Consider the following 23,671-nt stretch of genomic DNA (forward strand, 5'->3'; position numbering starts at 1 on the left):
CCTAGCCCTAGAGTTGTTTATCAGTATGCAGGGTGGGTAAGGTTCTGGTTTTCAATGTAATTTCTTTAAATATATGTTATTCAGAATTTCCGCTTATATCTGTTTTGATAAGGTGTAGTTTTCAAGAAATTTGTCCACTTATTTGAGTTGCTAAAATTATTGGCACAAATCTTTAATGATAGTCTCATATTACCTTTTTAATGTCTATGATATGTCGTTATATTCCATTATTTTATTCCTAACATAGGTCGATTTTATCCTGCTTTTCTCCATCAGTCTAGATAGAAGTTTGTTTATTTTTATCAGTCCATCTTGGGGAATCTCCTTTTAGCTTTGTTAGCTTTTTTCTACTATGTATAGGTTTTCTTTTTTGAAGATTTCTCCTTGTCCTAGTCACTGTTTTATTGCTGAGAAGAGACACCATGACCAAGGAAACTCTTATAAAAGAAAGCACTTAATTGGAGGGCATACTTACAGTTTCAGAGGATTAGACCATTATCCCCATGGCAGGGAGCATGGCAGCAAGCAGACATGGTGCTGGAGCACTAGCTGTGAGCTTTACATCCTGATCCATAGGCAGCATGCACAGAAAGAGACTAGGCTGGTGTGGGCTTTTGAAAAAAACACCAAAGCCCACTCCCAGTGACACACCTCCTCCAATAAGACCACACCTCCTAATCCTTTCCAAACAGTTCCACCAACTGGATACTAAGCACCCAAATATATGAGCCTATGGGGGCCTGTACTGGCTGGTTTTGTGTGTCAACTTGACACAAGCTAGAGTCATCATAGAGGAAGGAGCCTCAGTTGAAGAAATGCCCTCATGAGATCCAGTTGTAAGGCATTTTCTCAGTTGCTGATCAATGGGGGAGGGCCCAGCCCATAATGGGTAGTTCTATCCCAGAGTATCCTGGGTTCTATAAGAAAACAGGTTAAGCAAGCCATGGGAAGCAAGCCAATAAGAAGCACCTCTTCGTGGCTTCTGCATCAGCTCCTACCTCCAGGATCCTGCCCTGTTTGAGTTCCTGTCTTGACTTCCTTCAATAATGAACAGCAATATGGAAGTGTAAGCCAAATAAACCCTTTCCTCCCCAAGTTGCTTTTTGGTCATGGTGTTTCATTGCAGCAATAAAAACCCTAAGACAGGGCCATTTTCATTCAAACCACCACACTGCTTTAATTTCTATTAATTTTTTATTTATTGTTTGGGGCATCCTCCTTTCCTGTCTTCTTAAGGTAGAATCTTGGGTCACTGATCTTAAGCTGATCTTCTTTTCATATGAGCATGTAGACCTGACTTTCTCTCTGACCATGGTGGTTGCTGTTTTCCATAAATTACATCTTCTACTCACGGTCATTCAGGCCAAAATACTTTTAATTTCCCTTGTGCTTTCTTCTTTGGCCTGCAAATTATTTAAAGTGTATAGCCAAATATTTTTCTTAGCCACATATTGCTCCTGATTGCTAATTAATTGCAGTCTGATCAGAGGACACGCACTGAGTGATCTAAGCCCTTCTGAAGTTGGGACCATTTGTTGCCTATGGTGGCTCAATGCAGTAGTACCACATGCCCTTCAAAAGAGTGTCATGCAGTTGACAGGGGCAGTGCTCTGTAACTAAGTCAAGATACATGCCAACTAGGATAAGATTGCCTAGACTGCTCAACTCCTCTGAGTTGCTGGGGATCTTTTTTTTTTTTAATTTAGATTAATCAAATGTTGAGAGAAGACACTCATGTTGTCCATGTACAGTTGCTATGTCTTACTAATGATTGTCCATTTATAATTCTAAAATGCCACATTTAAGAATGTTTTTATTTATTATGTATCTAAGTGGGGGTGTGTGCCTGGGGGACCTTATGTATGTATGTAGAGGTCAGAAGATAATTTGCTGGAGTCCTTTCTCATCTCATACTGTGCGAGTCCAAGGGATCGAACTCAGGTGATCAGGCAGCTTGGTGGCAGGAACCTTTATCTGCTGTACCATCTCCCCGGCCTCTAAAATGCCTTAGGCTTCTCGTAAGCTTTGACTAGACGTCCATTTTGTGTGAGAGTCTAACCATCACTCAGGCTTTTTGACACTTTCTGAGTGGCAGATCTTTTTTCAATTTATTTTAATCAGAATCTTTATACATAAAGTATATTTATTGTAGGAAATATAGGCTTAAATAACATTCTTTTAAAACCCATTCTAATGATGTCTTTTACTTTGGGTGTTTTACTAGCAAATTTTGATCTAATGACTGATTCAGTGAGGTCTAAAGCTGTCACTCACTGTATTATTCGTTCTCTGGTTGTCCCTCTTTCTTTTTTCCAATATTTCCTCTTTTTTTTCTTCCTTTGGGTTATTTTTAATAATTTAGCATTCTTTTTTATTTGTTTTTTTGTCTTTTTTTTTTTAAACAAGGTTTCTCTGTGTAGCCCTTGGAGCTCCACCTGGCTCTGCCTCCCAAGGGCTGGGATTAAAGGCGTGCGCCACCACCACCAGACAAGAATGTGTAGCTCAGGCTGTCCTCGAACTCATGATCCTCCTGCCTCCACCTCCTTCAGCAAATCCTACTGGCATACACCAACACCACCGGCCAGCATTCCTTGTATTGGCTGTTAAAGGTGTATTTCTATTTTGGGAGTGGGTGCTCTAGGGTTTATAAAATGCATTGTTAACTCTTATCATTGAAATCATACCACTGCATGTAAATTATACAAAGTGTATAGTCAAAGGCTCATTTTAGTAAAAAGTATCGTTGCAAAGTACTTGAGATAATCAGCATATAAACAAGAAGAGATTGTCTTGGCCCGAGTCCTTGATCCATTGGTGCTGTTGCTTTGGGCCCATAGCAAGGCAGCATAGCATGATCGGAGCATGCAGCAGAGGAGCATGTGGCAGAGGAGGAAGCGGCGGAGGAGGAAGCGCATCTGAAACAGCAGAAAGAAAAATAGAAAGAAGGGGCCAGGGCCCGATATTTCATCCAAGCACACATACCCCAGTGACCTAACTTCCTTGCTAGGTTCTACTTTCTAAATACGCCACCTCTTCCAGAGCACTCAGGCCACAGACCAAACCTTGGCCATGAGGACCTTTGTGGGAAACTCAAGGCCTAAAGAAGGGCAGGGCTATTCCTCTATAACCATCAAGTCTGCTTTGCATCCATGTGTCTTGGAAACGCCACCAGGTGGAGATCAGTCTTTCTCCCAACAGTCACATGCTCTTTAAATTAATAGGAAAGGAATAAATCTGAAATGTTTTCTAGATAGTGTTGCTAATATTCTTATTCCTGAATATCCAGGTTTCCTTTCAGCCTTAATTTCCATAATCAGTTCTTGAAATGACATGAGCTAGCATGATGCTATTTTCCTTTCTCTGAACATCACTTGATTCCACCTTCGTACCTGCAGGGTGCTTCTGTTTAGGCTGGGGGCCTCTGGCTTTGTTTTGATCGTCCATCTTCCCGGGGTTCCAATGAGAAGCCTGTGGCTATTCACTCTGACATGACCCCCCGAAACATGCTATTTGGCCACCGTTTCTCCCGCTGCTCACCCTTTGGCACTCTTAATTCCTCAGAGTCAGATGTTTGGATATTGTTTTACACACCCCTGAGAATCTGCTCACTTAATCCCCTCTGCTTTTCTCCTTCAGTGTGATGGGCCTCTGAGTTTACAGATCTAGTAAACCTATTTTCCACAAAACAGTGTTTTTCAGATATTCTACAGTTACATTGTTAGTATTCCAGTGTTGTTTCTTTTTACATGCTGTAGTCTGATTGCCCATCCTGTCTTGCATTTTGACCGTTGCTTCTTTGACTTTACTGAACACTGTTGAAAATCACCCCTTTAAAGTCCTTGTCTGGTAACCCAACACTAGGGTCATCCCAAGCCCAGCATTTGGGTTTGTTTTATTTTGCTGTTTGCACTTAGCATGTGTTCCAACGACTGGTTTCTTTGTGAATAGAGTAATCTTACATTGTTCCCCGGACATTGGACCCAAACCCCAAAGCCTGTCACAGTCTTCTGGAAATGCAGATTGTTCTGTGTTTATCATAGCAGAAAATTCGTCCACCGAGCATAAACTAAGCTGACTCTTGCCCAGGTGTCTAGAGTCTGTTCCATGGAAACAGTAGGAACCAGTGTGAAACTGGGGGACTCTGATGAGCTAGGGGCCCCCACTCTTACTGTCCTCTTGTTTGATTTCCTCAGCTCACTCTGGCAGTTGGCAGCACTTAGCAGAACCCCACTCCCTGACACCTCTGACCGGAAGTTTGAGTTTGGTTTACTTCTGGAGTTCTAGTTGTCGGAAACTGTCACTTTTCTCACTGCAGCTACCTCCAAGCCTAAGCTTCCAAGTTTGGAACCTGAAGTCAGGTCCTTTCCACAAGCTCTGGGCCCCTCTGCCATCTGCTTAATTCATGTTTGCTATTCTTCAGTGTGTGTGTGTGTGTGTGTGTGTGTGTGTGTGTGTGTGTGTGTGTTGTGTGTGGTATATGTATGTGTTGTGTGTATGTGTTGTATATGTATGTGGTGTGTGTAGTGTAGTGTGTGTGTGTGTGTGTGTGTGTGTGTGTGTGTGTGTGTGTGTGTATGTGGTTTATTCGGTGTTTACTGTTTTTAATTAGAGAGGGGGTTGGTTTAACCTCTGCATGTACAAACCAAAACGAACTTTTCCACTCCAAGGTGTTTACAAAACTCAGGTATTTTATCACGGTGATGGAGGCTGACAAATACACATTCTTATTCCTGACAACTGAAGCCAAGGGCCATGATGGAAAGCCAGAATCTTCCTGAGGAAATAGAATATTCATGAGAGGAAAGCTGAATTTCCAAAGGCAGAATGTGTTTGAGGGAGAGGCGAAGATTGTAAATATTCTACTCATATTTTAACAATCCTGTAATAATTCAATGTTAACATTTTGCAGGTACATGTTTTATGCATAATCTTCGTGTTATGAATATCTAATGCATGTACATAATATAATGTTTGGGTAATTTATATGTTTTTCTTCTAAGAGAGGCACTGTTCCAATAACCTTTAAATTCCCTTAAGAATCCCAGAGTCTCCCAGTACTAGCATCTAACAGAGGCATTGCTGACAGATACTTTGCTGAGCTACGTGCGTACACTTGTTTTATTGTGCTTTAAAGCAATCCTGATAGCCAGGTGTGGCTCCTATACCAAATGAGAATCCGAGGCTCCAGGAGAGTAAGCCGTGTGCCCAGGTGGACATTGAGTGGTAGGGATGGGACCTGGGTTCCAATGGGTCTTCAAGGCTGATGTTTTCTTCGCTTTGTGTCCCTTTGGAGTCATGGGCTACCACCCAAAAAGCATTGGGTCATAATACATCTTGGAAACAGTGCAGTAGAGAGAGGGAAACACCATACGGGGAGGGGGGAAAGGAGTCTCTTCAAAGGAGTCCAACATTCTAGCTTCTGTAGGCTCGCAGCATTGTGAGCGTCCGTCCTGCTCCTCTCACACTTCTCTTTCTGTCTGCGTCAGAAATAAACATGGACTTGACAATAGCGTTCAGAGCTGTTCTGGACGTTAAAGCGGAAGGGCTAGGGAAGTGTGATGAAAACATGTGACTGTAATCCTTCTGTCCCAACTTACCATCTCGTGCTTGCTTTTCCAAGTCTTACAGTTACGGCTTCAACAGCGAAGGACCCAGGAGCAGCTGGCTAACCAAGGCTTAATACCACGTGAGTACTCGCCACTCTTCCTCATTCACTCAGCATTGTGATAGCTGGGAGACTGCAAGACCCTAGAGATCAGTTAGTCTAAATTGGTGCATCTCTCAGACAAAGTCCCCAGGAATCTGAATCTGCAAACATCTAGACCATGGATGTTTTGTCCCCTATCCTTACCTACATAGGGTTTGTTGCTAAGACTCCAATATGGTAGATTTACTCTCAGGGTAAACTCAGTGGATGATGGGCATCCCTGATTCTTCTCCCACTTTTGAAATTGGTTCTTCTAGAAGTACCAAATGTATGCTATTTTTTTCCTTTCACCTTCTTGGGTTGGGTTCAGCTGTTTGAACCCACAATTACTTGAATGTTGTCAAGCATTTCCTTTCTAGAAGATTCAGTTGCAATACTGTTCTAGCATGAATACTATAATATTGAACTACTGCCCAAAATATGAGTCAAAGAGGGATTATCAGGGGTTTTCGAAGATTATTTGAAATGTCTAACAACTAAAGCTAATTCTTGGTTGTCTAGGGAAGTACAGGGGAAGGTGTTCCAGACACATGAAATCAAAGTTCAAATCCTTCTAGGTCATATTAATTCTCCAAATAAAATTTTTAAACAATCAATGTTCATAATAACACCCGCAGAAATTTGGATTGTTGCACGATACTGATGAACTGGGCTTCAGTGTTCAGTGCACAGCTCTTGGACTTGTCCTTTAGACAGACTAGGGTGGTTAATACATATAGGTACTAAGGCCCCAAGGGAGGACTGCCCAGAAATGAGAGTCTGCAAGCCTTTTCTTTTGTGAGTCAAAAGTAGCCTTCATAACAGCTAAGCATACAGACGGTGAACAGCAGGGAGCTTTGGAGCCAAAGCGTTTTTTAGAGTTTTTCCTAAACACAGAAGGGACAGGTGGCCCCTGACTCTCAGAACTGCTTCAGCAACACCATTCTGTTGGTAAACTGAGGCAGTGGGTTTGTGTCTGGTGTTTTAGTCTGATCAGTCTCCTGAAAGTGAGAAAGATGGGAGACGGGGATCTGAGACTGGATAGGGCAGAGAAAAAATGATTTCCCTCAAAGCTTGTGCCTGTCTCCTCAGTTTTGGAAGGGCAGATGGCTGACGTACGCCAGAACCTTTTAGTCCATCCAAGTTCACAACTGATTTAAAACAACATTTAGCCCACATGCCTGAATGCTGAGCCTGGATTTCACAGCTGGCATTTGGATAAGAGTATTTTTGATGCCTATGGAGGTAACTCTGGAAATAAGTGAAAAATGACAGGTCAAGACATCGATGACTCCGGGGATAGAGTTTAAGTCACGGCTCTCACGTCAGGTGTGGAAGCTAAGCATCTCTCCCCGTGGAGGAACAGAGTGGAGATGTAATGTTTTCTTGTCTGGAATGTTCAGGCCCAAGTCATGTAGATATCAACAAAACACTATTAAAGTGTTTACAGAGAATTTTTGGCTAGCCCATTGCATCATCAAGACAATTTCAGGGCAGGGAAGTCCTGCAAAGAATGAATTATTTCACTTGAGACTCAGCCAAATGATAAAGGTTTAGCCACCTCCTCCCAACCAGAGTTTCTAGCAGCTCCTGCTGTGGGAAAGTGTGTGAGTGTCTGGCAGACCCTGTGGGATGGATTGGTTCTGCTCAGCTCTCTTCAGAAAGCTGGAGAAAGGACCAGTCTCTTCCCCTGCTGGTGGGTGAGCCCAGAGTCCTCATAGGAGACTGAGCTGCCACACAGTATGCCAGGGCATGCCTAAAGGCAAATGATGGCAGAAGATCCAAGAGCTCGGTTTCTCCTGGATTTAGCCTCATTTAAACCATTTGATAATTAACTGTGTACAGAATCCAGAGCCATGTACTGAGAGGCCCACAGTAATGATCAAGACGATTCCTGGGAGGAATTCAGAATGCTCGGGGGAGTTGACAATAAGTCTACCTCAGTGGGGTCTCATTGTCTGCCACAAGAAGACCTTCTTCCATCATTTCAATTTTTTTTAAGAGAAAGAGGAAAGGAAAAGAGAGAAAATGGTAGAGCTGATGATCTACACCACTCCATGGGCCATTCCTCATCTCTCCTAAAAACCTCAAAGTCTCCTCACTAGAGTGGTGTTTTTCTTCAGCAGAGGTTTGAAACACTCATGGTATCAAATCCCTACTTCTAGTTAAAATTCATGAAAATGAAACTGAAGGTCTAGGAGAGTTTTCAAACATCCTAAAGACAATCCAGTACATCCCAGGTCCTTCTCTTTTTAACTTGCAAAAATTTAAGTATATATAAAATAAGATTATTGAAAAATCTTACTTTTCCCATGGTGTGGAATAACTGTAATTCTCTCTGTAATTCTCCTATAAATTGCCTACACACGAGACCAATGGCCACATTAGTGGCTTGTTCTAAATCGTCACATATACCTAGTTAAAGGTAAACTGCCACTCTTTGGCAGAATTTGTCTTATTTTATTTTATTTTGGGGGGAGGGGTTTGTTTTTTTACACTGGGTTGTCTCCAGAGCCTAGCCACTGCAGAAAAGCCAGCCCTCTCTTTGTGTGATAGAGCTGAGGTCAGAACCTATGATGTCCAGTGCCCACACAGACCCCCTTTCTACCTATCATGCTCGGGCCCCACATAGACCCTTCTTCTCAAATGTTTGAGAGAAATCGTTTTACATTTGTAAGAACTTAAAGCCATTGTGACAAAAATATTCAAGTAGCAAGGTGGGGTGTAGCTCATGGTGGAACACCCACTTCTCAGGCACAAAAGACCCTGGCTTTGATCCCGAGGACTGTAAAGACCGACCGGGAAAATGTGAAGGATGTTCCAATAATCTCAATGAGATGTTTCATCCTGACCAGCTGTGAATGGCAAACTACTTGTTAGCCTCTGACAGATCTCACTTTTTCTCAGAGTGATGATGAAACTCTAAGTTTTCTCTTCTCTGACTCCAGTGAGCTGAGATGTGCCTTCCAGTTAACTAGTCCATCTAGTTCAACAGGGTTCAATTTCCTTTCTTCTTCGTGGCCAGACATTGTGCAGGCTATGAGGTTGCTGCTAAGGAACAAACAGTCCACACCAGGAGCAACAATATTCGCTTTTCAATGCCTCCAGTCACTTTAAAAGCATTCACGATGTCCTTGTCTGCATGAGTTTAGGGTGTTCCCTCTCCTGGTGCTTTGACTGAAATTAAATGCACCATCTTCTGACTAGAAATGAAGACAGATGTCTTCTTGTATTCTTAGGCCAATATAGAACCTTAGAACAACTTAAAGAAGAAAGTGTTCTTTGGACCTGAGTAGGAGGCTGAGCCATATCCTAAGATAGCTTTCACAGTGAGTTGTGAAGTTCATGTTTTCTAAACAGCCGTGAAATCTAAAAGCTTTATTGCTTTGACTTATCTCCCAGAGCTACATATGATTTCCCAAATGGAACTGCCTGATTCTCCAGTGAAGTTAGGGTTTGAAAGGGTGTCTTCACCAGGCCTGCAGGCTCAAGAATGCAAGACATAATAACAGACAGCACACTCTTGGGGCTTGAGACAAGAACCTCCTCTTCCCTTGGAAATGTCGAGGGAGGGTGTGGGCTGGTCATTGTTTTCAGACATTTCCTCCATATACTTCTTATCCCTGAGCATCACTCTCCCAGGCAGATGCATTTTTATTTTTAAATTTTATTATTCCTTTGATAGTTGCACTAAGTGTTTTGCTTATATTCACTTTCCATCCCCCAGCTCTTCCCAGACACACCCTGGATTCCCTACTCAACCAACTTTCTGTCATTTTATTTAAATCCATCAAGACCAAATTGTGATGCTCAAATATTCTTGGACGTGTAGGCTTCCAATGGAGCAGCATCAACTTACCAGGGGGCTACACTCTTAGAGAAAACTCTCTCTTTCTCCCAGAAGCTCACCATTATCAGTAACTCCAGAGCTAGAGGTGGAGTGTCACACCCAACTCCCATCTCTGTGCTAGGGTATGGCCTAGCTTGGGCTTGCTCCAGTCTTGAATTCAGAATCTTTGGCTCCATCTCATTCTGACCCCTTCCAAAGGCCTCGCATAAAAGATTCTCAGCCTCCTGGGCCAGATGCCTTAGAGTTGTGAGTATCTATGAAGAGTAAGGCTATATGTAGGGCATACACATGGGAATCAGACACAGTTTCTGAATCAAGGGACTTGCAGTCAATAGGAGCTAGCTCATTTAACTGTTTCTATTGATAACTTGGGAAAAGTACAGAGCCCTTCTTGAGAGTGAGTACTCAAGGGAGTTAGGGGAAGAACCTGAATGTTCCCTCCTTCTCTGCTGCTAAAGAGCACCTAATGAGGATAAACTCAGGGAATACAGAGATGCAGCTGTCTTCCTGGAATGGAAAAGAAGAGGAAAGAACTGGGATGGATTTTCGAGGACCTAGGGACCAAAAAGTTCACTGTGTACCCACAGTTTCAGAGAAAGCCATGTCTGGCTGGAGTGGGATTCCTGGGCAGCTTGAGTTCAATGATCTGATCTATGTAAATGAATGTCAAGATACAAGGAGCTATCTGTGAATGGTGCTGCCTTTATTTGTTTTGCAGACTAATCCAAGCTACATCAGCCACATACTTACTGCAAAGCCTTGGTAAACCCCTGAACTCTGTGGCACTCCTGAATAGCCAGAAGAATGATGGGCCATCCCCGCACCCACTGCCCATGCAGCCTCACCCTAGTTCTGAGACATTCACAGGACAGAGTCTCTCTGCCTTTTCCCAGTGCACGAGCTGACTTGGCTTCTCCCCACAGCACCTACCACACACTGTTGGCTGCCTGAGCAGAACGCGGCATGAGAGGATTAATCTGTCTGCCTCTTCCTTTCTCCCTACCATCTCCCCCTTGGAGCTAGGAGACGGTACCCTGAACTTTTCATGTCAAGCTGGATCAATTGTGACTTCTCTCTTCTCTTTCATCTCTCCCTCAATTTTCCAGTTGCCTGTTTCTTCAGAAGTTGAAAAGCAGTCACTAGAGACACGCTTTGAATTTGTCTCTGTATCCATGAGGGGAGAAACTCCCAAGTATTTGCATGTGTTAGGTCAGACTCTGTAGGTGTACACACCAGGTCTTAAATGCCACGAGCTACACTGGGCAAATACACTGTCTTTAAACCCCTAAGACTATAATTTGAGCACAGAATAAGCAAGTTATTATCAACTTCCCCTCAGAAAGAGAGAGAATAATTTCCAAGTTGCTATCACCTACAGAAAGCCTGTATCCTGATTGCTCAGGGGGAAGTATTTGGTATCTGTTCTGCCTTTCAAAGCAAGGCAGGGTGAGCAAACACCATGAAGCCCATTTTATAAGTGGGAAGCCAAAAGTGCAGAAAACCTACTGGATTAGTTCAAAGTTATATCAATAAGGAGAGTTCTCAGCTAGACGGGCCCTAAATTCTTAGGTACCCAGGATGCCTTTAATCATACAGTGCCATGAGTCTCATGTATGGGAATAATTGTGTCTCCCTCTTCACAGAGTACCCTGTAGAGGGCTGGAGAATTGGCTCGTTGATTAAGAGCACTGGCTGCTCTTGCAGAGGACCTGGGTTCAATTTCCAGTACCCACGTGGTAACACACAGCCATCTGTAACTCCAGTTTCAGGGGATCTGACACCTTTTTTCTGGCCTCTGTGGGAAGCAGGCACACACATGTTACACAGACATACATGCCGGCAAAACACACAAACACACAAAGTTAAGATTTTAAAAAACCTAATAAATATTCATTATCGACCCACGTGTCTATTTTCAACTAACCAATGAGCTACAAATTTACTAGCAAAAGCTTTTTCACTGGAGCTTGCATTTTCAAACTACACTGCTATGACTCCAGGCAGCAAGGACCAAAGAGACAATGTCATTCACCTGAGCATCCTGTCTGGGAGCTGGAGACCAATCCTGACAGGCCCGGTCCAGTGCTTCTCCTTAGTACTCACTGTTTCTGTGAGACCCTCTGTAGGGGCACACTGGCTTTACAAGCCCCACGGCTGTGGTTCTTAAACCTAGGTATCAACATCATCTGGAGCATTTGTACAAAGTCAAATTCCTATGCTTCACCCCCAGAAACTCTGAGGCTGTGGTTCTGAGGTGGGGTTCAAGGGCTGGAACGTCTAACAAGTTCCCAGTTGATGCTGGGAATTGCCAGTCCTGGGGCCTGTGCTAAGAAACCGTCTGTGGCTCTTGGCATCTCTTTCTGTCTATATTCAGTGGAGTAGGATAGAGTACCAGGAGTTCTCTCCAGGCCTGGTCTTGAGAGGTCCCCTAGAGGGAAGTCAGCGCTGCAACATCCTGGTGAGCTACCACTCAAAACCAAAGCCTGGCCCTATGCAAAAGAGCCCGCACACACCTCAGCCCTAAATGAGTTCTCTGCATCCAAGGCCTCATTTCTTCGATGGATCCCACTGGGGGCCTGGAGTCAGTCAGAGTAGAGCAGAAAGGACCGCAGGAGGCCTGTTCTTATCTAGGCAAATGTTTATCCACACAGCTGACCCAAATTAGCTGGAGCTGTAGGGACAGAAATAGGAATAGCCTGCGACTGAACGCTGAGGCGAGAACATGAATTCCCCTGTGAGGAGCGATTAATCTTCCTCCAGGGGAACAAGTCAGATGTGTGGCTGACTGGATTTATAGCCGAATTCTAATTTGAAGTCACATGGACTTACTTTTTTAATTTAGAAATCCAAATTCCTTTTCCATCTTAAATGTCAGTGTCCTTTAAATATGAAATTTTGCCATTTGATACTCCCTGGGCTGGCAGCAAAAGTGGTCCTTTGTGTATTTTTTAAAAAAAAAAATCAACTGAGGGAGGCATTATGATTTTTGGAGGCCTGTGGGGGACAGGGCTAGAGCCCACATTCTCTGGAGTCACGGAGTAGGCAAACTTCAACCCCAGGGCCACTCTGCTGGGGAGTTTTCCACAATGTGACCTCAAGCTAGTGCCCCATAGCACACCCAACCCGCACAGCAAGCCCTGAGGAGAGCATTGATTTGGTGAGGGCAACATGTAGACCTCTTTATGTTCTTACCAAGACCTCAATAAATGGACACAGCTTTCCACCCTTCCGTAAAAGGTTTCAGAAGACCTTTGTGCTCCTAACATCAGAGGACTAAAGAGTTTCAACCATTTCACAGGAAAGGGAGTGATACAGTAATGAAATGTGGTTTTTTTAAATCCAATCCAGGGAACACAGTGTTTCTTAGAAAAGGGATAAGCTCTGCTAGTGAGACCTGAATAATTCAAGGATGCAGAATCAGTAAATTCCTCTCATGTCCAGTTAGAACCAGTTGTGTGGACCGGCAAGGTGCTCAGTGGCTAAAGGCATTTGCTGCACGGATCTGAGAGGCTGAGTTCAATGCCCAGAATGCACATCATGGTGAAAAGAGAGAGCTAACCCCACAAAGCCGTCCTCTGTCTTCCACACATGCCCCTCGGCATAATGCCCCCACATACACATCATACATACAAATGCACACACAATACTAACAATGAATTAAAAAAAAAAAAACAAATTGTGTTTAGAATGTGGGCAATAGCTAAAGAGTATGGTTCCCTTTGTGGAACTCCTCCAGGAAAACCATGTTATTCTTCCTAACCACTTAAGGAAGATCAGTTCAGGATCAGTTCCTTTACTGGTGATGAAAGTAATTCGGCCATACTAACAGGTAATGCTTAATTCCATGGACACCAGATGATGGGACAGAGGTAAAGGCATATTGCTGCAGAGGTCACACATTACAAGGGTCCAAGTAGATTCTGTGACATGGTAGCCTGGTGAGGGGGAGAGTCACTCCAGACATTCCCATCGTCAAGTTCCAGGGATCAGATATGAGAAAGGCAAGCCTCCTTCCTAAGGGCACCGAGATTCCTGTAGATGAAAGTGCATGAGCCACAATGAGCCACAATAGCCCTCCACATTTGTTTCTCCAAATCACATGGCTGGGAAAAAGTAAGAAAGAAGGAGGGCCCATTTTAAGACCGAAAGTGATCATCTCACAGAAGCTGGAAAATCTGCTTCCAGACCAGTGTGAAATGTGATATATATTCAAGCTAAATATTCACCCTTTTTCCTTGGAGAAAGAGCCTCTGTGGCTCCAGTCTAAGTGAGAACGGAGTGTGTCGACTATATCGGGTACAAAGCAGCCAGCTGGGACAATTTTGGCATGGCCTTTGGTCAGCATTATTAATGCTGGACTGAGGCATGGGAATTGATAGGGTATGTCCAAACAGCATCCTACGTAGAAAATAATACGATCAAGCACCACTATGGTGCCTACCAGGTCCTGTTAGCATCATCTCCACCAGGTTAGTAGTAGAATTGTGTAGTTTTCAGGGCTAAAGTGCATGCAAGGGTAGACACACACACACACACACACACACACACACACACACACGCACACGCACACGCACACGCACACACAAACACGTACGCATGCACACATGCATGCATACACGCACACTGAACTAGCCAGAAACCAATTCAAGATTTGGAAAATGACCTCCTTGTCTGTAGTGTAAGAATGGACACCTGCTAGAATATTTGTAGAATCTGGACCATGTGTTTCATAAATGTATCCAGACTTACAACTAATTTTTAAAAAATGCAAGGCAATTCTGTACTTGGTTCAGCCTCTTCCCTTACAGTGAAACATGATTGTCTGTGGCTTCTGGCTGAGGTTGTTCCCAGGAGGCCAGAAAGCCAATACAAAATGCAGACAAGTGCAGAGAGATGTCCTGTACTTTTGCTACACTGAGTTTATGGAACCATAGTGAAGAGGTGCTCCGAGGAGAGATAGAAGGACCCAGAGAGAAGAGTGGAAGCACTGACTGGTATAGGCTGACTATTCCGTGCTACTCTATGCCACTGGGCATGACTGCCTGGGGAGACCCATGTCGGCTGACAGAGAATTATTGGAAAACCACTCCTGGAAAAAGATGAGGGAATCAGAGGACCCAGGATCCAACTGTGTGCTCCTGGACAAGTCAATCCATTTCTATGGACCTCAGTTTCCCCACTTGGTTTAGGGTTGGGATTTGAGTTCACTGTCTCCATGGACCCTTCAAGCTCTCATATTCTGAATCTCAGTTTCTCACTGGACACCCTTGACTGCCTGTTCATGGTCAACCAGCCACATTCTATATCCAAAGAAGTCTCTTCCTTCAGGATGCCCCCATGCATCCAAGACTACAACCATCCCCTAAGCTTTTAGAACTAAGGGCTTAGTGAAGTCAGTGAGAGGGTTAGTTGCTCCACTTAGCATCTCCCCCAAACCAATGTTATTCTAGCCCCCCTGTTTCCTCAGAAACTTGGCATGGCCTGCCTCCACCACTTCTCTTGTTGCAAAACCTGCCTCTGCTGCTCTTCCTGGTTCAGGCCTGAGTTCCGCCTTTCTCTGTCTCCTGTGGCTTCTGAGCAGCTGGCATCCTCCAGACCTTCCTGCCTTTGTTGCTTGTAGCCTGGTAGAGGCCGTCACTTCCAGACTGTGCATAGCTCAGCAAGCACACGACAACCCTGCGATACTGACCCTGCCCTCAGCCAGCCTCTGCTCACCTCTCTATCTTTCTGTTGCAGCACTGAAAAGTCCAACTGAATTCCATGACCCAAGAAAAAATTTGGATAGTGACAAGGTAATTTTTGCAAACTGCCTTTGCTGAATATGGCTTACAGGGTGTAGATATTGCATGCTCAAACTTTGGCTTAAGTGGTGTGTAGGATTTCTACAACCAACTCCAAATGGCCACATCCCTGGCCTCACACCATATGGACTCTTGCTCCCAAAAAAGCAAAGGCAACTGTGAAAATGACATCTACCATGTAAGCTTTAAGAGTGATAGTTCTCAGCTGAAAAAAAGGAACGTTCTTAATCACTCGATGTTGGAGGACAGTCACCAAAGATATGCTAGACATCAAAAGGTCAAGACACCTTTAAGAAGGGAAGTAAGGTTGGCCTTCCCACTGATTTATCTTTTCGGACAGTCATTCTTAGCAAAATCTGCTTTTCCTAAGTAGGTTCAGTGGGAAGATGAAGGCTGTGAGTGGGGTTCATTTGGAGCCACCCAAAGAGTGGCATTCATTTGATTTTCTAATTTGGGGGACAGGGTTGCTTGGTTTGTTCTATTTTTTCATTGAAGGAAAAATTGACGTACTCATCAGGCACCTTCATCATAGATTTCTGCTCCTCTTTTATCAGCGATATAAATGCAATGGAGGAGCCATCAGAACCTTCCATGACATGGAAACGGCAGGCTGTCGTCTCTAGTTACAGCCTTGCAGCCTGTCTGTGAATAGACAGGAAGAGCAAGATTTTGAGATTCTTCCAAGTTGCCTGTGAGGAGCTGTGATTCTTAGCGCCACAGAGTAATGAGCAACAGATGTCATCAGCACTGGGGAGACCAGGGGCAGACCTAGAACAGGGAGAGGGAAGAACCAGAAGAAGGAGTCAGAGGCCTGCGATCCTCAGTTGGTTTGAGCCTAGCCTGCCATCCCTCCAGACGGCTCCTCCACGACAATGAGATGTGGCAAACCATCCTTCCCTCGGTGCCTGCCAAAGCCTGGGTCACAGGTTTCACACTTTGCTATGTCAGAGATGGCTGACAAGGGCTGGGTGGAGTCCTGTTGGAGTGCACATTTGTGCAAGGTTTTATCTCCGACCTTGGTCGCTTTGGTGACTCTTAGGCAATAGGATCAATGATGGCAAAATGACTCCAGGTCAACTGCCATATGAATATCACTAGAATGTCTTTGTATGTATAGCCCTTAATTTGGGCCCAGGCTTTTTTTTTTTTCCCCTCTGCCCTTCTTTCCCATACTAAAATTCTAGGGGGAAAATTTGTGTTTCTTTGCAAAAACATGGGAGAAGGAGTATTTTCCATTCACCACTCATAGAGAACTTTTCCCTTTTGAGAGAAATTGAGAGTTTTGTGCTTTTCTTCTACAGACTGAAGATTCCCTGAGGCGCAAGGGCAGAAACAGGTCTGATCGTGGCAGCCTGGTTAATATGCACATTCTCCAAGGTAAGGAAGGCTACATAAATCATAAACTAGGAGATGCCTGCCCAGCAGGGGGCCCTGTCTCTAGAGTTTCCTGTCTCTACTTGCTAAGTCTTTGTAAAGCCTCTCCAAAGATAAATTAATTAATAAAATAAAATAAAAATATTTTTAAACCATAGATAGACAGATAGATAGATAGATAGATAGATAGATAGATAGATAGATAGATAGATAGATAGATAGATAGATATAGATATCTCCATCCCAGCCTTGCATTAGGTCATTTTGAGCAGTCATCCACTCATTCTTAGCCACATAGAAGGCTTAGAAAGCCACACATTTGTTTCAGATTTGATTTCCTGTCTCACCTACTATTGTTGGGTATTCGGTTTTTGGCTCTTTAGGGGGACCCACCACCCAGCTCCCAAAGAAACCACACACAGAGGCTTATTCTTACTTATGAATGCCTGGCCTTAGCCTTGTTTGTTTCTAGCCAGCTTTCTTTAACTTAACTTATCCCGTCTACCTCTTGCCTCTGGGCTTTTCACATTCTCTTACTTCTGTAAATCTCAATCTTACTCTGTGGCTTGCTGTGTAGCTGGGTGGCTGGCCCCTGGAGTCCTCCTCCTTCTCTGCCTCCTAGATAGTTTTCTCCTTTCTCAGATTGCTCCTTCTATCTATTCTCTCTGCCTGCCAGCCCCGCCTAGCCTTTCTCCTGCCTCGCTATTGGCCAGTTCTTTATTAGACCATCAGGTGTTTTATACCAGCACAGTAACACAGCTTCACAGAGTTAAACAAACGCAACATCAACAAAAGGAGCACATCTTAAAATAACGTTCTGCTACAATCTACCCCACTCCTGACTCTAAGGCCAGGCAATTCCACAATTTCCCTGAGCACCTACAGAGTGTCCTTCTCGGTTCATGTGAGGGGCCCATCTAGTGGTTGCCACAGTCACCAAGTAGCAATTTGATCCTGCCCTGTGGATGTCTTTATGTTCTAGTGCAATGGTTCTCAACCTGTGGGTTGCAACCCCTTTGGGGGGGTCAAATGACCCTTTCACAGGGGTCCTCTAAGACTATCAGAAAACACAGATATTCATATAATGATTCATAATAGTAACAAAATTACAGTTATGAAGTAATAACAAAAATAATTTTATGCTTGGGGGTCCCCACAACATGAGGGACTGTATTAAAGGGTTGCAGCATTAGGAAGGTTGAGAACCACTGCTCTAATGGGTGGGAAATAACCATCTCAGAAAAATCAGTGCTGATCCGTGAAGTTTTTCCCTGGGATGCTGCAACCATGTTGGGAAAGAGGAAACGAAGCAAAGGCCTAGTTGCCACCTTAATCTGACACCTGAGTGGGGTGGGGGGGGGTGGGAGGGGAAGCCTTTCCTGCAATGGGAAGGCTCAGACCACTGGTGCCCAGCCTCAGAGAGGCTCAGCTTCTACTTTGACATTTCCTGTGAACTATTTGATCAGGGAGAAAATGCTGCACTGACTGGCTGACCTTGTCAGTGCAGAGATGAACAAGATGTGGATGTCTGCCCTTAGCGAACCCTCCCAGGGTAACAGAGAAGGCAAATGTGAGAATTAGCATTCACCAACCAGCACAAGAGAGAAAATGCCTGGTGTTGTGAATGCATGGTCTGTGAATGCAGAGAGGAGGCCTCAGAAGGGAGACATCTGACTCAGAATAGACTGGGGAAGGGAAGGGAAGGAGCTGGGATATGAAGTATGGAGCAAGTTCAGGAAGAAGGAAGAGCATTTTAGGTGGAGGTGCAGCATGCACCCAGTACCCCTGTGCTCTCTCTAGAATGCAGATTTCCTTCCAACCCTGATGCAAGCTGTACAGGGTAGGAAAGACCCTGAAACAGGGAGGAAGTTGTGAGTCTGTCCTCTCTGATCAGCCTCATTTCTGACTCTTCTGGCTTCCCGATATTTCTCCAACGTGGAGTAAGTGAGATGCTGTGGGACAGACAGCAGACAGCACAGGATCTGGAGGGAAGGTTCTAAAGAATCCTAAGGACTCTCAGGCACAAGTGACACAATTCTTACCTCCTTTACAGTGACACCTCTGAAGACCCTGGGACCTGCTGCTGTGTTAGCACAAAATTACAGCTATACAAACATACCAAGAAAGGCCATTCAGTTGAGATACGGACTTTCAGTGGTCGAGTTAGCAAATGAAAATAGATATTGCATGTGTCAAGAATGCACGAGATGCAGGCATCAGTATTTTGCTGGTAGGGTGCAACCGGGTCAGTGTTTCTACAGGGCACTTTGGCAGAGTGTATCAAACTCCTTGACCTTGCATCTAATCTTGAGCTTGCAAAGGTTTGCATGCAAAAATGGTGTTTAGCAAGGAGTTAATTGGAGGGGAAAACATGGAAACTGGTAAAATGTCCAACAATGGGGGGGTCCCCAAGTAAATTTACTTGGGGATCCTGTGTCGCGTTTAATTCCACAGAGCCACCACAGCAAGGGCTTCAAAGAGTAATGACTTAATAAGAAAAGGCTTAGAAGATGTTTAGTGAAAACAGCAGAGAGCAGAGCAGTATTTATAGACAAATTCTGGGAAGACCAACTAAACATGTAAATATGTGCATTTGCAGTCCAGTTCTGGGAAGAGATAGTATTGATCTAATAATAAGAACAGACAGCTCAGAAAGACTGGTATGGCAGGGCGAATCCCCTGCTCCTTTCACTTGCTCGTGCATAGCCTTGGCATTTGTGACGCCATGTGCGCAGAGGTGCCCTGGTCTCGGCGCTGTGGCACCTGCCTGACTTCCACCCCCAGCATGTTCCAAGAGTTCTTTCCCTCGTCACTGTCTTTGGTATCAAGTTCTCCACCACAGCAGCCCTTGATTCTGTGACATGTCTCTTCCACGGTGGCTTCTAGTCTCCCCAGTAGAAATTAAGAATTAGTTTCCTGAAGTACCAAAGACCCACTGAGATGCCAACGGCTCCTCTCTCCTGAGTTTCTCATTCAGGTGGGAACAGGAAATAGGGAAGAGATTGCAAAAGTGAGCACACTGTGCCCCGAGGGCAGAAGGGACCAGTGCCTGACTGATATGTCCAGGAAATAAGTGGATCCATTCATGCATGGCAGGCTTGGAGGCTGAGGGGCTGTGTGAGGAGAGGCTGAGAGGCTGTGGCAGCGTGTGTTGCAAAGTGTCAAAGTGGGGTCCAGCCAGGACCTGGATAACCACATTCTTTCTTTTTTTAAGATGTATTTTAATTTTTTAATGACATGTGTCAGCAAGAGGCAGGAGAGTAATGTCGCACGAGAGCGCTCGGAGAAGCCAGAAGAGGGTGTCAGATCTCCTGGGGCTGGGGTCCTAAGCATTTGTGAGCCACCTGACCTAGGGACTGGGAACTAAACTGGAGTCCTGAACTTCAAGAGCAGCCAGTGCTCTTAACTGTTGGATCATCCCGTCCATTCTTCTGAGTGGAGCTTCTGGACAAGCATGATCAGCAAAATGAATTAGGAGATTTCTCTGCTGTGTAAGAAATGCGCAGTCAGACTCAAGACCCCCCGGTCTGGATTGGAGGGTTGGGAGAGGTGTCTATAAACACCTCATCGTTTAAACTCAGCATGTTGAGACAGACCCTGAAAGCCTCTTACCTTACATTTCTCCACCAGAAGTAACAGGTTGGCAGGATTTTTCTTCATAATTTTTTTTTCACGGAAATCACTCACAGCTCACCCTAAAGAGGACATTTAGGGTCAGCCATAAAGGTGAGAGTTTAGAACACTGTACTTGACCTTCCTCACCCTCCAAATGATGAAAAACTGCCTGTTGGATAAATTCAGTTGTTTTTTTTTTTTAAATCCCTCTGTTTAATTAAAATATCAACTTCAAATGGTTTTGGTTTTTTGCCTTTTACAATATATCTGAACATTTGACTCTCAGTCAGTATCACAACATTGACAAATCTAAAACCCCTAGAAAATTACAGCACCCCCCCCCCCCCCACCCTGCCGCACCAACTATCACCAGGAGATGATGTTTACTGCAGTCCTGGCCTGTGCCAATCACTCTCAAAAGCCAGGAACCGAGGGTCAAGCAAGCCACATGGACCCCATGGACTGCTTGCTTACAAAATTGCCAAATTGCATTTTTTTTTAAAACAAATCCTCTCCAGGCGAGTTTCTCCAGCTTTCCTGTGCCTCTTCATTTGCCTTTATTTGGAAGTGTCTGCTCGCTGGTGCTAATCCCTGTGAAGTGATGATGCTTGCATTGAAAAATTATCAGGATGGTAGAGCATGGTGTGACAGTGTTGTGTAACCCCCAGCCAAAAAAACCCAAACCAAACAAAATGACATCAAATTCTAAAACGGATCCTGTCTGTTTCAATGTTGTAGCCTCCACGGCAGAAAGATCCATTCCAACTGCTCAGATGAAGCTGAAAAGGGCCCGCCTCGCAGATGACCTCAATGAAAAGATTGCTCTCCGCCCAGGGCCCTTGGAACTGGTGGAGAAGAATATACTGCCTATGGATTCTTCAGTAAAAGAGGCTATAAAAGGTAGTTGGGGTTGGGGAGGCATGCCTGTCCCACACTTGTGAACCCCAGAGCAGCCACAGCTCTGACAATCGAGGAACCCCATTCTGGTTCTGAGCAGCTCACTGGATGAGCCACGCCATGGGATTGGTCCCCAAGCATATACCTCATACCCAGAGGTCCACTCTCTCCAGCTTCCTATGTTATAGAGGCAGAGGCAGGAGGGATGAGATAAGAGCAGTCAGCAAAGAAGTCTCACAGCCATGATCCCAGCACTTGAGAGGCTGAAAGAGGAGGATTACCGTGATTTCAAGGCCAGCCTGAGCTCCATAGTCAGTTCTAGGCCAATCTGGCTTCAAGTGAGATCTTAAAAACCAAGTCAATCAATGAAGAGAGAGAGGTAGTGAGTGAACTAGTACAGTGGGAATAGCAGTTGGCTGCTGTGTGCTAGGGTTGAGATGGAGATGACAATGTCCAGGCTTTCACAAGCAAAACTTACGCTATGACATGTGTGAAACTGACCATTCTTATGTGATGTCTGAGGCCACTCAAGGAGATGATGCACTCACCAATTCCCTCAGAAACCACCTTAACTCATTTCATAGACCTTTAGACCGACCGACCTTAGATAGATCCAAACAGCCTGCAAGTACAGAGTTCAGCTAAGCTATGCTTTGAGTTGGGTCAACAAGGGAGAGTGGAGTAGGGAGATGAACATTCCTATAGGCAAGTTGACTTTCTTCCCGTTAGACCCACAGGCAGCTCCTGGAGGCACTTGAAAGGTACTATTTATCAATAGATATTTAAATGTTTTAATATGTTACCAAAAGCACATGTAAGGATATCTTATTCTAAACTACATTTATTGTGAGTTGCCCTTGAGTTGATTCATGTCTTGGTCTTACCCATCCATTCAGAGGTCATGTGGATGCTGCCTTTGGAATGTGTAACTATGGAGCTCCAGGAGAGACACTGACTCCACTCCTAGTGCCCATTTGGACATCTCACTGTGGTTGTCTGTCCTTTTCACACCCAGTCTCCACATGGAATGTCTTGTGCCTGTGAACTTGGCCTACAGTTCTCAGGAGTGCTCACTTTCATCACTGCTCTGATAGATGCTTCCACCGACAGAAAGAAAGTCTGGGGGAGAAAATGCCATTGAGCATCTCTCATCAGTTCTTGGAACATTCTATTCCATGACTATAAATTGTTACTTCTCTATTGTAGGCAAAAGACTTTTAACCTGCACCTTTAGCGTATACTGTCCTTACACCTGCCCTTGTGTTTATCCAACCGGTAGCCTTTTCTCATTTCTTCCTCCTGCTTGTGTTTCTCCATGTATGTGCTACTTATACAAGAAAAGAAAAATCTATCGTTAGGGTGGCAGACATTTTACCATTTTACATTGCCTTGTGCATCCTGAATTTGCACACAGGATTTTCAAATTTCTCTGTCATCTGTTCATCTTTTTCTTCATAGTTTCTAAACTTGTTTTTATCGAAAATAGTTCCCAGCTTGCCTGGCAGTGGTGACACATGCCTTTAATCCCCCAACCCTTGGGAGGCAGAAGCAGGCGGATCTCAGTGAGTTGGAGGCCAGCCTGGTCTAAAAGAAAGAAAGAAAAGGAAAATATTTCTGAGCTCAAGAATATAGACTTTTTTCACTTAGATCATCATATACACACCTGAATTTTCACATTTGAAATCTGAGTGCCTCTGAAAATGTTTCAGGACTTAGATTAAGAGGCACATGCAATTTTGCTTTGCCCAAAATTTTGTGGTGTGTTTTACAATTTGATTTCACGTTTATCTTCAAAAACTTCTTTGCATTAGTCTGCTCTGTCTGTTGTTTCCTGGCGACTTACAGAGGTGTACTGGAGACAAAACTTAGGAATGGTTTTTTGTATGCTAATTTACTCCTTTCAAAATTTGTTTGAGAATGCAACACATTTATAAGTTAATTTGCTGTGGATTCATATGTTTAAAGGATACAGATTCTTCTAAGTCAGAAACACAAGGTTCCTTTCCATTTACCCAAACCTTATATTTCCCTCAACATGCTTTGTTGTTATAAGCCAGATCCTTTGGATCACTGTGACACTGGAAACATTAATTTTGCATATTTCTTTTTTCTTAGCATCTTTGAAGATTTCCTTAAGAGTGCCAATAAGTTTCTCAGTTCACCCTGTTTCAGTCGAAATGTCTGTGTCTACAAATGAAACATGTTTCCTGCTCCACTATGTATAATGACTGGTAGTTGAATACCTATCTATTATATAATCAATGTCATCTTAGAACCATACATGCATAGTAGCATTTCAATAGTTCAAGAATTCCAGTATGTATTTACATTTGTAGATTATATCAATTTGATATACATTATATAGATGATACAGTGTAGTATACCAAATAAAATAAAATTTTACTACATACATATATCTAGCAGGGTGGCTCTTTTTCTTAAAGAGCC

General features: G+C 44.0%; 1 protein-coding gene across 2 annotated transcripts in view; it reads left to right on the forward strand.

Annotated features, from left to right (window-relative positions):
- The window catches only part of Myocd (myocardin), a 95,571-nt gene that overhangs the window by 29,700 nt on the left and 42,200 nt on the right, over positions 1–23,671 (forward strand). Inside the window, exons 2-6 of one of the 2 annotated variants that reach the window (XM_052758957.1) lie at positions 5,621–5,686; positions 10,255–10,298; positions 15,273–15,328; positions 16,639–16,714; positions 21,065–21,226. In XM_052758957.1, coding sequence (XP_052614917.1) covers positions 16,699–16,714; positions 21,065–21,226 — 178 coding nt within the window. In that variant the 5' untranslated portion in view covers positions 5,621–5,686; positions 10,255–10,298; positions 15,273–15,328; positions 16,639–16,698. The remainder of the gene's footprint in view (positions 1–5,620; positions 5,687–10,254; positions 10,299–15,272; positions 15,329–16,638; positions 16,715–21,064; positions 21,227–23,671) is intronic. The other variant, XM_052758956.1, reaches the window with a different exon arrangement.

The sequence above is a fragment of the Peromyscus californicus genome, unplaced genomic scaffold (assembly GCF_007827085.1).
Source record: "Peromyscus californicus insignis strain IS unplaced genomic scaffold, ASM782708v3 Scaffold_3__1_contigs__length_106647218, whole genome shotgun sequence".
NCBI lineage: Eukaryota > Metazoa > Chordata > Mammalia > Rodentia > Cricetidae > Peromyscus > Peromyscus californicus.